The sequence below is a fragment of the Ovis aries genome, chromosome 4 (assembly GCF_016772045.2).
Source record: "Ovis aries strain OAR_USU_Benz2616 breed Rambouillet chromosome 4, ARS-UI_Ramb_v3.0, whole genome shotgun sequence".
NCBI classification, from domain to species: Eukaryota; Metazoa; Chordata; class Mammalia; order Artiodactyla; family Bovidae; genus Ovis; species Ovis aries.
The window spans coordinates 48,155,710-48,172,944 of record NC_056057.1 but is presented as its reverse complement, the minus strand read 5'-3'; the positions used below and the strand labels follow the sequence as shown (position 1 = coordinate 48,172,944).

The window sequence follows — 17,235 nt, the reverse complement described above, 5'->3', positions numbered from 1 at the left end:
CATTCTATTTACTCTTATGTTTCAAAAAAACAAAATATTAAACAATATTTTAATGTATGAAATATTTAGGTTAAAAATGTTTCTATTTTTATGACTCTTCATAATTTGTCATGTTTGAAGGCACTCAATAGGGACTTTCCTGGTGGCTCAGACAGTAAAGAATCCACCTATGATGCAGGAGACATGGGTTTGATCCCCGGATCAGGAAGATCCCCTGGAGAAGGGAATGGCAACCCACTCCAGTATTCTTGCCTGAAGAATTCCATGGATAGAGGAGCCTGGCAGGCTGCAGTCCACAGGGTCACAAAGAGTGGGACATGACTGAGTGACTAACACTTTCACTTTTAAGAGCTATCAAATGTTATGTTCCTTAAAGTTCTGAATTTTATTGATTTTGACATCATTATATAAGCTTAGCTTTTTCTGAGATTGCAATTACCATTCAACATATTTCCCAAGTTTAAAATCTATAAGGGAAAGGTTTACTTTATAAACTACAATTTCATGAAAGGATGGCTTTCTTTTCCAATGATTAAAATATCAGGATGATTTAACTATATGAGACTTAGATGAGAAAAATATGTACTGTAATCATACCTCCTAAGTTTGGCCCAGTTTTGATTCTGTCTAACGTGTGTTATTTCTGCTTGCTACAGATTCAACATTTCAAAAGGTAAAACTGTTCAAATTACTAATATATTACTTAATATAAAAGATTAACTTACAACATTGTCAGCCCAGTCTGCTAGCACTGTTGAGATATAGTTCACGGCATTAAGAATTGCACAGTACCGAAAGCCAAGGGAAGCTCTAGTCTCTTCTTTCATCACCTGAGTTAATCGTATCCTAAAATCATCTACTAAGTCCTTCTGTAACTCCAGGAACTGCAACTTTCTGGAAGCTGTGGGAAGATTTTTATACCTGTCTGTGGAGAAAATTAACAAGACATGTGAAGGTTTATGGGCTTCCCAGCTGGTGCTAGTGGTAAAGAATTCGCCTGCCAATACAGGAGATGTAAGAGACATGGGTTCAGTCCCTGGATTGGGAAGATCCCCTTGAGGATGGCATAGAAACCCACTCCGGCTTGCCTGGAGAATTCCAAGGACAGAGGAGCCTGGCTGGCTACAGTCCATAGGGTCGCAAAGAGTTGGACATGACTGAAGCGACTTAGCACACACGGCATGTTAAAGGTTATGGTATAGGGTTTTCCTATTGGCTAGCTTTGATGGCTTTGTCAAAAATCAACCAACCATTCAAGTATGGATCCATTTCTAAACTCCCTAAGGATGTGTGTTTCACAAGTACTGTCAAAACTCATTGATCTATATACTGATGATCTATGCATTTCACTGTATATAAGTTATGCCTCTAACACAATGTTGTAAATCAACTGTGCTTTATTTTAAAAGTTATGCCTCAATTTTTTAAAGGCATATGAGAAAATCGTATACAAAAATTATTCCACTTCTTCAACAAATGACATTTTTTAAAAAAGGAAGGAGGAACTAGGATAGGTTAAAAGAAACACGTAGCTAAAGATTTATAGGTGAAAAGATGTTTAAAATACTTCAGGAAAAAAGTCTGTATTTTGGGGGGGGAAATACATAATAGAAAAGCAATAGTTTTAAACCTTAGGAACAGATAACCTGAGGGTTCGTTATGCTGCTTTTATATATATATGAGAAATTTCCATAATAAAAGATTTTTAAATCAGTTTTGCTAAATATTTTTGTATTTTAGTGTTTTTCATATTTTTCTTAAAGAATACAGCATTATTTACTGACTGGGCTGGAATGACACCTCTTCAGGTTACCACACAGGCCCAAGAAATGGACAAGACACAGAAGGACCATGGCAGTGACAGCTCAGTAGCCCTGGAGAACCAGCAGGTCTGCAGTGCCCTAGGGGCAACATGGACAGGAACAGACCAACCAGGGCTGGGCCCGGGCCACCCTCCAGACAGAACATTCTTGGAACATAGAAGTTCCTGTTACCATTCCGATCTTTGCCTTCTCCAGGGGATCTTCCCGACCCAGGGACTGAACCCAGGTCTCCTGGATTGCAGGCAGACTTTTTACCATCTGAACCACCAGGGAAACCCCCATTCTTGTCCTTAAAGTTACTTTATTATTTTACTGTTCTATAAACTCTGATATAACAAGGTGAAGAAAATAATATTTAAAATTTGGGTCAATCACCATTTACTGAAGATACTTGAAAAGTTGAAAGACAAGGGAATTCAGGGAAGAAAATTAAATTATTTGTTTTTATGTAACAACTGAGGAATTTTCCCCTCATGTAAACTAATGTTTAAGGTCTTACTTAAATTACAAAAAATCCAAAAGCTAAACTACTGTGCTAGAGTTTGACCAAAATAGAAATTGAATTTGAAGATACTACAATAACCACTTTATGGTATTTTGTCAAACTACTTCAAAAATACTGAGTGAAGAATCAGTAGTACTTTTATTTAATTTTTAAAATTTTAGTGAAGTAGAGTTGATTTACAATGTTGTGTTCAATTTCTGCTATATAGCAAAGTGACTCAGTTATACATATATATATATTCTTTTTCATATTCTTTCCCATTATGGTTTATCACCTAATGGACTCTATCCCACCACCATTCCCCTTCCCCCTTGATAACCACAAGTCTGTTAAGAGTCAGTACTTCTAAAAAAAAAAAGTTATATCTTTAAGACTATACTTGCCAGTTATAACCAAGAGTAGTGTCATAAACGTTTCTGCACAGTCTGGGACTTTCATCTCATCCACATCAGTGATGTCCTTATATTGGGATATCCAGGCAGCTTCTGACGAGAGCATTGAGTCCATTTTTTGAAGAGCAACTGGCACACAAGAAAGATCATGTCAAACAAGTAGTTACAGATTGTAATTCCTAATCTTTCAACTCATAGTTTCTTAGGAATTATTATTTTTCTATAAAAAAATAAATCTACACCCTCCTACTAGGTGCATTATATGTAACATGCTCTGTTTTAAGGTTAAGTAAGATCTTTTACCTCTGCCCACACCTACCCAGAATCTTCAAAATATCTTCAAAAAAATCTTCAGTGACTAGAAAAGCCACATCCAGAATGATTCCATAAGAGCAGAAATACTATATGTAAAATCCATAAAACAGTTAACGCTACTGGGTTAAACTTTAAAAAAAATAGCTGTATTTATTTGGCTGTGCCAGGTCTTAGTTGTGGCACTCAGTATCTTTTTAGTTGCGCATGCAGCATCTTTAGCTGCAGCAAGGAAACTCCGAGTTGCAGCATGTGGGACCTGGTTCCCTGAGGAACAAACCTAGTCCCCCTGTATTGGGAGCACAAGTCTTAGCCACTGGAGCACCAGAGAAGTCCCTGGCTTGAATATTCTATCCTAGAAATACATAGAGTACAATTCTGGGAAAAACTGAAGCTTGATGGGAAGAAAAGAAGATAATCTCTGAAGGCAACTTGATAAACCTCAACCGAGAAAAATTTAGATGACACTAGTTTCTACCCAGAAATGGAGAAGAATAACACCTAAAATTTTGTATTCACAATAAGAGATACCTCTCCCCAGCCTACAGGCATATGAGCACTTACATTTTCTCTCCACAGTCAACCATCTCTGAAAACAGGTCTCCTCTGATAGAATATGCATACAATTAGCAAAAGTGCTAGGATAGCCATGAACGCTGTGTAGTTCTCTTTCAAACAAAAGCACCTCGTCCACCAAATGACAGAAGAGACTGTCGTCATAGAGCAGACAAGGAATATCAGCAGCTAACTTCTCAAGAATCAGCATCATAAGTCCCCGAGAAAATTCAAGCTAAAAAAACATAGAAGCATAAGGAAATGAAAATGACAGCTTATTCATGGACACCTGCAACTCTGAAACTGAAATGCTTTGGACTGAATCTCTTACCCTTGCGTTTACCAAAGAGCCCACTTTGTCCAATATTGGCTGAATCTTCTCATCCAGAAACTGAGTGTGGTTCCCGATCCACAGAAGAACCTGAGCCAAGTACCATTCAGGCTAAGGAAGAAGATGAACAGTTTGAATTCTTAACTCATTCCAACTAGAAAGTTACAGTTAGTTAAATGTTTGTATACATAAGAGCACAGTTTTGACTCTGAACTTTACATTCACAGAAGGCTTAATAATCAAATGTTTCCCAATGTACTCCCAATAAATTTCAATAATGTGGCTTAAGTCAACTAATGAATTTAAATTACCATAAATATTTAAAACCTAGCACTTTAGAAATATGTAAAAGATAAGTATCACAAAGAATGATGGCCTTTATATAATTTTTTGGAAATAACTTTCCAAAATAATTTTTAAACATGACTTTCTTCTGTTTTTTCTTTTTTTCAAAAGCTAAATTAAGAAAAATTTGGCTGGTCGGCGTTACAAAAAATATAAAGACTTAAAGCAGCTGTAATTACAGAAAAGTAATGTAACTGTGCAGTTTTTTTAAATTGTCACTAGAGGTGATTCTATAAACCTTCTATGTTTTGTTGGACAGGAACTCTAAAACATTTTCTGAAAGGTAAAACCCTGCTGTGTGCTAGATGCTGGGAATACAGAAATGAAAAAGGGGCAGTTAATCTCGGGGCCTGCATAGTTCAGGCTTCCTGTCAGAGTACTAGACCACTGGAACTACAATTTAAAAAGCAACCAACAGAACTAACAATTTTCTCAAATCATTACTGCCTCTCTACAGTTTAGACTTCTTTTGTGTCACTTACCACTTACTAACTGGTTCTACTCTTCTTTCCACCAACACCCCATCCAAGAGAGGGAGACCCAAGAAGTACAAAAGAACAAGCTGAATTTGAGAACCAGAAATTCATTGTTATCCCACTCTTCCCTACATAGATATAACTGCCTATCCCTTGATTCCTTTACAATTCTATAAAGCCTGTAAACTCATTTATATGTGACGTACAATGTCTGCCAAGTAATCAGGCATTTTAAATCATTTAATTCAAAACACTTTCTGTAGGACTCCTCTGCTACTTGCACTGCATCACATGTAGGAAGACTTCAAGGATACACAGTATCCACCCCCTAGCAACTCCCAAGGTTATAATTCTCAACACATTCAATCAAACTTCACTGAAAACAGTTGTCTGTGATTTTCAGAGCAGATTAAAGAAAAAGTCTCAACAGGATGTCCAATACACTTGGGTGTGGTCCCTCAACTAAAATGCTGGTGATAATTTCCTCAAAGTCATTCCTGTTACTTATCCCCATACTCTCTCTTGTATAGCTACAAATCATTTTATATTTTTTTTAATTCTTATTCTTATTTATTTTTATTTTTTGGCCGTGCTGCATGGCACATGGGATCTTTGTTCCCTGACCAAAGATCAAACCCACGCCCCCTATGGTGGAAGCACAGAGTCCTAACCGTGGACCACCAGGGAAGTCCCACTACAAATCACTGAGCACATTAGCACTTCCATTCAAAAGCTAATGCTCTGCTCCCTTTTGACTCTCACTTCTCTTTCTGATGTATTCATAAACCTGAAGGAGCAGTTTGCACAGTGGAACACATGGGGATCCAGTTGTAAAAAAGTGCCACAGCAAACGCTACAGCACACCCCAGAAGAAACCTGAGGAAGTGGTCAGACGGTGTGTTAATGAGCGCACTGATTCTTAACGACATATCAACACAAGTCCCAAGTTATATCTGTAAAGGGCAGTGACCAAACTGGAATTTAGCTCTTTAGAGAAAAAACAGGAATGCGGATAGAATCAGAATTTAACTTAAGCCAGCAAAAGTAGGGACATCCTTAGTATTTGCTATTAATTAAAACCGGGGCAAGAAGCGGCAAAGCACACCTTGCTTATAACGTTAGTCTGCCGGTTCCCTCTGAAGTGATACCTGAACCTCTTCTGAAGGGGAGTCAGCATAATCTGGATGGGCAGGATGACAGAAGGGGACGTGGGAAGAGAGTATTTTTCTGGAAGCTGTTTTGGCTCAGTAAATAATTCATCTCTGACATAGTAAAGTCAAGGAAAAAGAAAAGCATATATGTATAGATATGTATACACACAGAACATTTATCTAGCAGATATATATGATACTGAGAAATTATACAGATAATATGTAATCTCACTTTAAATTACATATGACTTAAGTAAAAAGTCCATGAGAAATGTTATTAGAATTAATCTTTCCTAAGATAAAGGATAATAAGTAAGGAAACACATTTGAATAATCATTTTATTAAATTAACACTAAGTTACTAAGGCTTCCTTCCAATTTTGCCCAGTTTTTTGATTGTCCCAAGAGACCTATATGTGATGCAAACTTGGGTCAATCATGTAGTTCAGAACTCCTCACAGCCCTTCCACCCACACGCAGTTTATTTGGAAGGAGAACAGCACCACTCCCGCCCACTACATAACCATACACAGGTAAGTCCAAACCTAGTACTCCTCCCATTTTGCTTCTTGGCCACTTTCAGAAAGCTTTCCTTTCTGGTCCAAATCCACTCTAGAAAAAAGAAATTTTAGTAAGTTTTAACCCCTCAAAAGATACGAGGTTTGTAGTTTCAGAAGCTGACAGAAGAGTGTCTCCAGGTTACTGTATATCTCAGGGGCACTGGCTGGTCGACTGATGCCAACAGTTTGAGACTGAGGGGGTGTGATGAATGGCCAGTGAAGCTGTGCTAAAATTTCCTCAAAATCACTGTAACAGAAAAGTGAGAGAAGTATTGCTATCAAACACAATGAACATCAAAGAGCCATCTGAAAGCAATTACCATGAAACATGGACAAATTCCTTGCCTTGTAAGCTTGTCCTTGAGAATTTTATGCCAGAATTTAACTGTGGCTCTCATGAAACCCAGAAGATGAGTACAGGAAGATTCCTGAAGCTTGATGTCAAGTTCTGCCATGGACACCAGAGTAGAGGCTGCCTCTGGGACATTATTGGTCATCAGATATTGCTGAATGTTATCACTGAAAGATAAGGAGGAGCAAAGTTGAAAGACACTTTGTTCAGAGTAATTCCAAATGTGGAAAACTGCTTCTTCCTCCTGCTTTACATAAAGCTACAACCAAAAGAAGAAGGAAGCACTAACCTAAAGTGTTGTTTTTTTTTTTTTAACTTGACACCCCAGTCTTTAGGAGCCTGGAATCCTCAGCATCCTCCTAAGAGCAGTGGGCTGTGTTCAGGACATCTGCCTCCACCTTTGCCTGCCCAGCTCTCCCAATAGGACAGACTTTTCCTCTGTCACATTCCATCAGGCACCCCTCATTTCTAAGAAATCTGTCTTTTACAGAATCTTAATCCAAGGGGAGAATGGGGGTGGCATCTGGTAAGTCAATAATGCTAGTCTTCAATCTGTATCTACTTTGCCCAGCTGAACCTGACTATAGGGAACTTAGGGAGGTGGCACCTCAGAATCAAGTCCTTTCAAGTTACTGCCAAGCTGCACATAAAATTTAAGGCAAGCTCTATAGCGAGGATAGCAAAGTCAAATGCCTAGAAAGGCCCGACAGGCAAAGTAAATTAAGAAAAGCAAAGGCGAGCCAAGTAAAAAGCACATACCCCACCCTAAGGCTCTAGCCTAGGGTTGTCACACTGGAATGTAGATCTAATGTGGCCAAATCTTAAACATTTTTAGGAGAAATCAAGATTTCCATGCAAAATCAAACTACTAATCAAATTCTTTAATACAAGCCAAATACAACATGTCTTCAGGACTAATTCAGCATATGACTACCATTTTACACACTGGCTCAAAGAACATTTGAAAATGAAATGCTTCTTTTGATAAAAACCACATTCCATATCTTAAGCCAGAATAAGGAACAAAAGTTAACCTTTTCAATAATGAATCTCTGTTCAGAGGTCATCAGGAAATTGGAAATAAGTGCTCTCTCTCTAGGCGGCCTGTGTGCATTCTACCAAGGCTGGCTGAGGAGCTGGAAGCCGACTACGACCTGCCCAGCTCCACTAGGTGCTAGTCCTTCCTCCACACCTTTGTTTTCCACTGGCTGTGCTTTATTTTTGACAGCACTTTGGCCTTCCCCTACTCTCATTCTCTCATTTTTCTTTCTTCCCCTTTTCTAATCATTAAGTTTCCTAACAGATTTTGTCTTTCATAGTTATTTTCATAATTGAAATTATGAAACCAAAACATCTGCCAATGTAAGCAGAAATGTTAATTCAGCTTGTTTGAAAGGCAATACCAGACATAATCAATCAATGATATGCATTCAATTCAAAAAGAAGTACAATAGACCCTTGAACAATATGGGTTTGAACTATAGGAGTCTGCTTATAGAAATAGAAGTCTGGGCTTCCCTTGTGGCTCAGCTGGTAAAGAATCCGCCTGCAATGAGGGAAACCTGGGTTTGATCCCTGGGTTGGGAAGATCCCCTGGAGAAGGGAAAGGCTACCCACTCCCATTTGACCTAGAGAATTCCATGGACTGTATAGTTCATGGGGTCGCAAAGAGTCGGACACGACTGAGCAACTTTCACTTTCTTTCACTTTCAGTCTGCTTATAAGATGTATGCAGACTTGCCATTGGAGGAGCTCTGGTGCTCCTAACCTCTGCTTTGTTCAAGGGTCTACCTTCTTTTTTTTTTCCTCCCTATTCAAAAGTAGGAGGGCTTGTTATTCGTCTAATAATATACTATGTAGCTCTTCTTAGGTGATATCCACTAAAAAAAAATCCACTAAATATCCACTATCCACTTAGGTGATATACACTAAAAAAAAAAAAAAAAAATTGAATCATAGATAAAGCAATCCATTTCATTAAGTGACCATCTCTAAAAGGTTAAAAGAGGAATATCACTACTCTGATGAGCTGTTTTATTAATATGGCATTATAATTTTCATCGTGTGTGCACAGTACAACTATGGGACTTGAATTTTTTACTTGGATTCCTTTCTTTTAAATGCAAATTAAGCCCCCGGAAAAGTTTATGTTCATTCACAATAAAGGAATCATTATCATAATGCTATTTTCATAACTGGTAAAATCACATTATTATAATCTTTAATTAACTCAATTATTTAATGGCATCCATGTACTCTCTAAGACAGAGTCTCAAAGGAAAATAATAATTATGAGAACAAAGAGGCTTATTTTACCTTAGTTCTTCAATTTGTGAAATCCATTTAAGGTAAGCAAGATGCCGTTCAATTTCTTCAATTTGGTTAATCATGGCTCCAAGATCTTCCATCCAGGGCTGTGCGGTCAGCAAATGGCTGTTAATGGAACTGAAGAGATGGGTTTCTTGCTCCAGAAATTGATTAAGGAATTGCTTTGATTCTTCTGCCTTTTTTAAGGCACTGTGAATTCTTTTAGGGATTTCTGATGAAACTGTAAGTACCTGACCATACCAATAATAAAAACAATAAAAAACAGCAACAATCAGGTAAGATTCTCAAAACCTTCTTTATTAGTTACCTTCAAAATGCATGTATGTTCTAAACAAATAAAAATTGTCATTTAAAAGCTTCAGGTTGGATTTCTGCATCCTATACTACCCAGGCCTCAACATAAAATGCTAATGTGGAGGTGTGTAGGGAGGGCCCTGGTAAACAGTATATATCTTTGGGTCTACTATCACAAAGCACTTTCAGAGTGTTCAGTGAGAGAACATTTACCTGCTTTACCCACTAAAGATTTTCCTTCAAAAACAAATGAGACTGTGATTATAAATGTCTGGGTTTCTGTATTTTGCAAAAGTTCGCCAAGTGATTCTGATTTAAGCCCAAGTTAAGAACGAACCATTGACATGCTTGGTAAGATGATATCCAGGTAATGCCTTTAGAAATGGTATTTTATTAAATGGATTTTTCTTATAGTAGATAGAAACACATACAAATATCAGGCATCAGTACAATATGATAAGAATATATTAGAGGAATTCCAATTTAATCAACACTAATGAGACACTTATTCTACACCAGGCACTGTGCTAGGGACTGATAGATAAAGTAGACACAGCATCTGCCCTTAATCACAGTTGTTACAAAAGAAAGATACAGGCACATCTTCAATAGTGGGATTAGTGCAATAAAAGAGATGCCAGGTGTAATGGTGTACTAAGGTGGTGTTTTCCAGACTTGAATGTGCATAGGAATCACTTAGAGATATAGTTAGAGTGCAAATTCAGACTCAACAGGTCTGAAGTAGGGACTGAAATTCTGCACTTCTTACAGGGTTCCAGCAATTGTACTTGCATGGCTCATGCACAGACCTTTGCAGACTTGGCGGAAATTTTTAGCAAAGTTTGGAAGGCAAGGGCATTTCAGGCAAAAGAAACCGGTCAGTCATGATCAGAGAATAGCAAAATGGGGAGGAGGGCACAGAATCCAGTTCAAAGAAATGCAGAGAGATGAGCCGAAATAGGTAGGGGGCATCTTGGGCATTACAAGAATGCCTGGCTTTTTCCAATAAGCAATGGGATGCCATGACGAGTTCTTAATAAAGGAATAATTCAGTGGGATTTATGATTTAATATAACCATGTTTATTTTCATATTATTTATGATAAAAACTGGGAATAGCAAAGAGATCAACCAATAAGGGCTTGATTAAATAAATTATGTACAGCCACATTTGAATACCATAAAACCATTAGAAGAGATCTATATGTATTGATATATTAGTTGTATTTACATTACATTATAACGTGTATTGGAGAAGGAAATGGCAACCCACTCCAGGATTCTTGTCTGGGAAATTCCATGGGCAGAGGAGCCTGGCAGACTATATACAGTCCTTGGGGTCACAAAGATTCAGACACAACTGAGCACACAGCACATAATGAGTATACTCCTGATGTTGTTTCAATGAGTTTTAATACTTGCCTGTTCTTCTAACTGCATTTTACTTTCTGTCATCTGTTCTATGAGTTTATCAAGTTTCTTTAAAGATTTAAGGTCATTTCCGACTTCCTTTTCTATAAATGCCGACACACAGGAAGGAAGATCACTATTATCTGTACCTTCACAGACTTGTTCATTTTTAACAAGAGCTGCAATATTTATGTCACCTAAAATGAAAAGAATAACAATTACTCAACACCACTAACTACTATAGAGTTAAAGGAAAGGCAAATGATATATAAGGCAACATGTCTACTTTCAAAAGTTACTAAGCACTATATATGGCATTTTGTTTATATACAGTATTTGTATGTATATATATATATGTTCACAAAAATATCCAAATGAATATAGTATGTATAAATATGAATATATGTATATATATACACACTATATCTTATATATTTATATATACAATCAGCCCTCCATGTCCATGGATTCAACCAACTGCATATAAAAAAAGTCAAAAAAAATCCAGAAGTTCCAAAAATCAACATAAATTTGCCATGCTCCAATAATTATTTACATAGCATTGACACTGTATTAATATATACACTATTATTATTAGCACTAGGTATTATAAGTAACCTAGAGATAATTTAAGCATACAGAAGATATGTGTAGGCTATATGCAAATACTGTGCCATCTTATATAAAGGACTAGAAAATCCAGGAATTTTAATATATGCAAGGATTCTGAAAGCAATGCCCCATGGATACCAAGTGATGACTCCATATGCATATATATATATATATATGTTGTTATTTAGTCACTAAGTCATGTCCAACTCTTTGTGACCCTATGGACTGCACCACATCAGGCTTCCCTGTCCCCACTATCTCCTAGAGTCTGCTCAAATTCATATCCATTGGGTTGGTGATGCTATCCAACCATCTTATCCTATGTCGCCCTCTTCTCCTCCTGCCTTCAATCTTTCCCAGCATCAGAATCTTTTCCAATAAATCGGTTCTTCGCATCAGGTGGTCAAAGTATTGGGGCTTCAGCTAATTCAGGTTTGATCTCCTCGCATTCCAAACGACTCTCAAAGAGTCTTCTTCAGCATCACAAATATTACATATGAGTATATATATGTATCTAAATATACTCATAGACAAATACCCAGATGAATATCTATAAAGCAATTTATTGATCAAGGATACTACAAAATGCTTAAGAGATGAGGCAATTCAGAGTGAAGGAAAAATTACTAAATTCTGTCCTAGTAACCAGAGGTTTCAATAGATGTTGGCATGACAATGCAGTTATAAACACATTAAATGTTTCCAGACAACTCTATCTTAAGAATCTATTTTGTTACTGGAGAGGAAAGGTCAAATCTGATAGATTCTATTAAATTAGTAATATATTTTCAAAATTTGTAAAGAACCAGATGGTATAATCTAGAATAACATTAAAGGAGGACTCTGGTTTTAAAATGTTTTAAAAAAAAAATGGTATTGAAAGATCTCAAGTATATGGAAAAAATTTGAAAGGGAGACCAGTGAATAAAAACTCCTCCTTTATGTAAAAGAGTTTTAAGTTTCAAATGCAGTTGTACAAAAATGACCATTTCAGACACAGGGCAAAAAGGAAATATGAGAGAAAACACAAATTACCAGGAAAACTCAAAATGGCTAGCACAACCACTAAATTGTACGATCTGAAGTGAGATTGTTTCCATGGCATAAAGTCAATGATGTCCTGTATTTCACAAGTCAGTTTTTCACTCTGCAAGACTCTATACCTTCTTCTACTATTCAGAATATTTAAGGCATAATTAAGCAAGTTACCTTGAATTCTTTGCACAATGAAGATTCAAGTATTTCAGTTTTAAAATTCTAATTTTTAAACAAAACACTGAAGAAAACAAATTTCTAGTTAAACAATTCACTTCAAAGGCAATTATTTTCCTAAATTTGTGGACCAACAACACTGCTCCTCTTTTCCAGATGATCTTTAGCTATACCTTTGTGATGGTCTACACCAGGATGGCTTTCTGAACGTGCCCTGAACCTGACAAACTCAAAGGCCCAGAGCAGCTTCTTGGCAAAGAAGGTAGGAGCATCACCACCCACAGCTGATTACCATACCCTTCTCCTCCTCCCACCCCCGTGTGCTAAGAACTGTTTCCCTTTGAAGTGTGTTTCCATGTGTAAGCGTCTCCTTTGGTTCCTTGCAGTTTCCCTCTTCCTGCAGAAGCTTAGGAAACCCAAAGTTTGGGTCAGACTTGATACTGGTAATTTTTCCAGTTTTTCCTGGTAATTTGTGTTTTCTCTCATATTTCCTTTTTTCCCTGTGTCTGAAATGGTCAGTTTTGTACAACTGCATTTGAAACTTAAAACTCTTTTACATAAGGAGCAGTTTTTATCCACTGGTCTGTCGTGTCACTGTGCAGCCATTAACTTCCCTGATACTAAACACGCTCAACTCTACTGAGTCCACAACGTGAATTATTTCATTTACAGGGTTTAATCTCTCTAGATATAAGTTGTTTCTAGAAATTTAAAAAAGCAAAACCCAAGATAATGTAAAAATTTAGAGGAACAGCCATTGAACTCCAAATGAAAATAAACACTATAAAAGAAGGCCCCAGAGAAAGAGAATGGACTTCATGGAAACCAAACATTAGAATAAACCTGAACATACCATGCATTTCTCTACTGCAGATTTGCCTAAAGGATTTGGTCTTCTCTAAACAAACCATTTATGGTTTGTTAAAAGCTTGATTGTATCAGCACATATTTCATTACAAAGACTATGGCAATTTCTTGAAAAGCAAAACCATAAAACAAACAAGGTATGCACGTAAGAGATAAGCCTGGGGGAACAATACAGAGCCTCCTGGGGAGCACTCCAGATTGGACTTCACCTCTGTTCTTCCTTGGAGTTAACCTTGTAGAACTGGGTTCTTTACCACAAATAAAGCGTTTTTCTTTTTTTAAGTATATAGTTGCTGTATAGAAAGTTACAGGTATACAGTATAGTGATTCACAAATTTTAAAGGCTACATTCCATTTATAGTTATAATATATTGGTTATACTCCCCATGTTGTGCAAAATATCCTCATAGCTTTTTAAAAAATTTATTGGCGTATAGTTGATCTACAATGTTGTATTAGTTTCTGCTGTACAGCAAGTGAATCAGTTATATATCCATTCTTAAGATTATTTTCCCATATAGGTTATTACTGAGTACTGAGTAGAGTTCCCTGCTATACAGTAGGTCCTTTATTAGGTTTTTTTAAAAAATTTATTTATTTATTCATCTTGGCTGCCTCAGGGATTAGTTGTGGCACATGAGCTTAGTTGCTCTGCAGCATGTGGGATCTTAGTTCCCAGACCAGGGATTGAACATGCGTCCCTTGCATTGCAAGGCAGATTCTCAACCACTAGACCACCAGGGAAGTCCCAGTTATCTGTTTTATATATAGTAGTGTGTATGTGTCAATCCAAGTCTCCCTCTTTTCCCTCCCACCACCAACCCCGGGTAACCCTAAGTCTGTTTCTTACATATGTGACTCTACTTCTGTTTTGTAAATAAATTTATTTGTACCATTTTTTTAGATTCCACATGTAAGTGATATAGGATATTTGTCTTTTCCTGTCTGACTTATTTCACTCAGTGCTTATTTTATACGTAATAGTTTGTACCTCTAGATACCCTACCCCTATATTGCCTGTCCACACTTACCTCTCCTCATGGGTAACCACTAGTTTGTTCTCTGTATCTGTGAGTCTGCTTCTCAAAAATAAAGTTTTAAAGAAACAGCAATGAAGGGCAAGAGGTTATAACAGCCTCATTAGAAAACAACAGCCACTTCTGACAAAATGAAAGAATATCTAAATAAAGATATGCTTAAGTGTAAAATGTAACTATCAGCAATTAACATAATATATACCAGTGTTTAACGCTGTGTATATTCCCCTCCCCAGCCCATAAATTTTTTTTTCTCCTTTGTTCTATTCAATTTATAAGAATTAAATGCTTTTTCCCATGCTATGAGAACCAGTAGCCCACTGGTAGGTAGCAGCAAAACTAATAAAAGTCTATGCCTCAACTTCCCAACTATAAATTCTAACATTTGCCCTGCCTACATTTAAAAGGTTGTAAGTGGGACTCTTAACACAATATTCTTACCTTCTCCTTCAGGTATGATCAGAATTGGCTGGACTGCATCAAACTTTATTACTACAGGAATCCATATACTATTATGTACAGGAGTCTCAATGCCATGTCTTTTCATTTATCTTACATAAAACATGTAAGTTTGTGTGATGTATCTGCAGACACAGAGGCAGGACTATGGGCGGAGGGAATATTTTGTGAACTCTAAGCTTGCTGTAGCTTATAGAGTAAATTCTACCTTCACTTTTTACAAAAATATTATACTTTTTTGATTTAACCATTTAAATGCACCATAGTACATTCTTATTCAAATAACATCCTTTAAAATGACCCACTGGTAATTTTCGGGGGTGGGGAGGGAGGTGTTAATGTCTCTCCTCTATTTTTTGTAAAGCACACTTTTAATTGCAGAGAAATTGACCAAGCCACCAAAGGAGAGACAAAGATAAAATCTACAGCTCAGTGGCATCAACTTCCCAAGCATATGAATGGGGGAAAGGTGGAAAGGGAAGGGTTTAACTGAATGGTATGAGATCCTCTCAAATCCTTTGCCTTTAGGTAAAAGGAGCTGAGTTGTGGCAGCTGTGACTGCCAAGTACTATGAAGTGCTCATAGCTTGCTTTCTGAGACAGACTGTAGCAACAGGCAATGTTAAGGGTAAGTCTAAGTCCTAATGCCAATATGGTAACATGGGCACCCTGTCTGTTACCACTACTCATTCCCAGACTATTTGCCATGGTCAGAAGAACCAAAAACTCTTTGATGGAACAGCTGTTCCATGCTTCCCCCTTCCTCTACCCATAAATTTCACTTCAAAAGCCCTTGATGATTTCCCAAAAGCTTGCCACATTTAGCTCATTAAAGTAAAATGCCAAATGTTCACAGCCCTGGCATGTGCCCCTGCAGGTAGTAAACATTGACCTTTTCCCTTTCCTTGCCCAGTTCAAGATCCAGGAACCAGGTGATCTGTTGTGCTCTTCCCAGATCAATGTTAACTGCAAATTCACTGAAGGTAAAGTACAACTAAACAATTATTATTTGACTCCTTTAAATGCAACTATGATGATGGTCATCTCTCCTAGATCATTAGCCCCTCCAAATTCCTGATGCTTAACAAGTTGATGCTTCATTAAAATAACAGGCAGGCCCCAATTATTCTGAACCCAGTGGAAGGGCAGCACTGGAGTGAAACCACACCAGTCCTTGCACTAGGTAGGGATCAGGAAGTGCTAGTCTCCAAATTACCCCACATTTTACACAATCTTGAAAGTCAAAAATATGTGCATGATGATTAGTATTTATTACTATGCAAGACTGAAGAAAAATGGAGAGGAAGGTGGCCCAGGATGAGATGGTTAGATAGCATCACCAACTCAATGGACATGAATCTGAACAAACTCAGGGAGATAGGAAGGATGGAGGATCCTGGCGTGCTGCAGTCCATGGGGTCAACAACTATGCAAGCAGGTTGTACAAAAAGGAAAAAACGATACTTTATCTAAAAGATTAACAGGCTAATAAGATCCTTCTGGATGCAGACCCGAGAACCGAGTTTTGGAGCGATGGCTGGGTGCAAAGTGCTAAGGTGTTTGGAATCTGCTTACTTTTCTCCTTGAGGTTCTTCTTTTGGTCACCATTTTCAGAGCAGCACTAGAAGGAGAACAGGTAAGACAAACACATCAAGACTGACGTGACAGGGGGAACTCACACAGGGCTCTCAGGGGGCATCCAGTGGAGGACAACTTCTCAACTTCCTGGGAGGCCAGAGTCTGGAGGTTCCCAAAGGGCCACGTCCCTGGTGCCACCACTGTCACATCCCCAGAGAGCTGGGGTTACCTTGCCTGGCCTCCAGGGACACCTCTCCAGAACGATCTAGGTCATATCACCAGGGATCGCCAGAGCTACCGCACTGGGGCCACCTCCCCCGGGAGGTCTGCCACCTTGCCAGAGCAGCAAGGGCCATCTCCCCGGGGTCACGGCAACCGCGTCCCCAGGCCGTCAACTCCACCTCACTGAGACACTCTCCCCTGGAGGTCTGTGCCACCTCACTGGGCCACCAGTGTCCCCTCCCCGGGTCACCAGGGCCACCTAACCGGAGTGACGGGTGCCTCGCCGCTCTCGCCGGCCAGGAGCATCCTGCTTCCGCGCGAGTCGTCTGCTCCTTGCGCAGCCAGCGTGGCCAATGGACTCTGGCTCCCGCCAGCGATCAGAGATGAGCCTCGGAGACCGTAGCGCCGGACGCCAC

General features: G+C 38.3%; 1 protein-coding gene across 4 annotated transcripts in view; it reads right to left on the bottom strand.

The window, feature by feature from the left end:
- Window positions 1-17,235, bottom strand: part of RINT1 (RAD50 interactor 1) — a 24,716-nt gene extending 7,481 nt beyond the window's left edge. Inside the window, exons 1-12 of one of the 4 annotated variants that reach the window (XM_060415005.1) lie at window positions 17,084-17,235; window positions 16,595-16,640; window positions 15,003-15,145; window positions 10,846-11,030; window positions 9,119-9,360; window positions 6,796-6,969; window positions 6,548-6,697; window positions 5,845-6,001; window positions 3,919-4,029; window positions 3,597-3,822; window positions 2,708-2,849; window positions 726-921 (exon numbers count right to left, since the gene is read on the bottom strand). In XM_060415005.1, the coding sequence (XP_060270988.1) occupies window positions 726-921; window positions 2,708-2,849; window positions 3,597-3,822; window positions 3,919-4,029; window positions 5,845-6,001; window positions 6,548-6,697; window positions 6,796-6,969; window positions 9,119-9,360; window positions 10,846-11,030; window positions 15,003-15,108 (1,689 nt within the window). In that variant the 5' untranslated portion in view covers window positions 15,109-15,145; window positions 16,595-16,640; window positions 17,084-17,235. Of the gene's footprint in view, window positions 1-725; window positions 926-2,707; window positions 2,850-3,596; window positions 3,823-3,918; window positions 4,030-5,844; window positions 6,002-6,547; window positions 6,698-6,795; window positions 6,970-9,118; window positions 9,361-10,845; window positions 11,031-15,002; window positions 15,146-16,594; window positions 16,641-16,698 lie in introns of all 4 variants that reach the window. The other 3 variants (XM_060415006.1, XM_015095259.4, XM_060415008.1) reach the window with 3 other exon arrangements.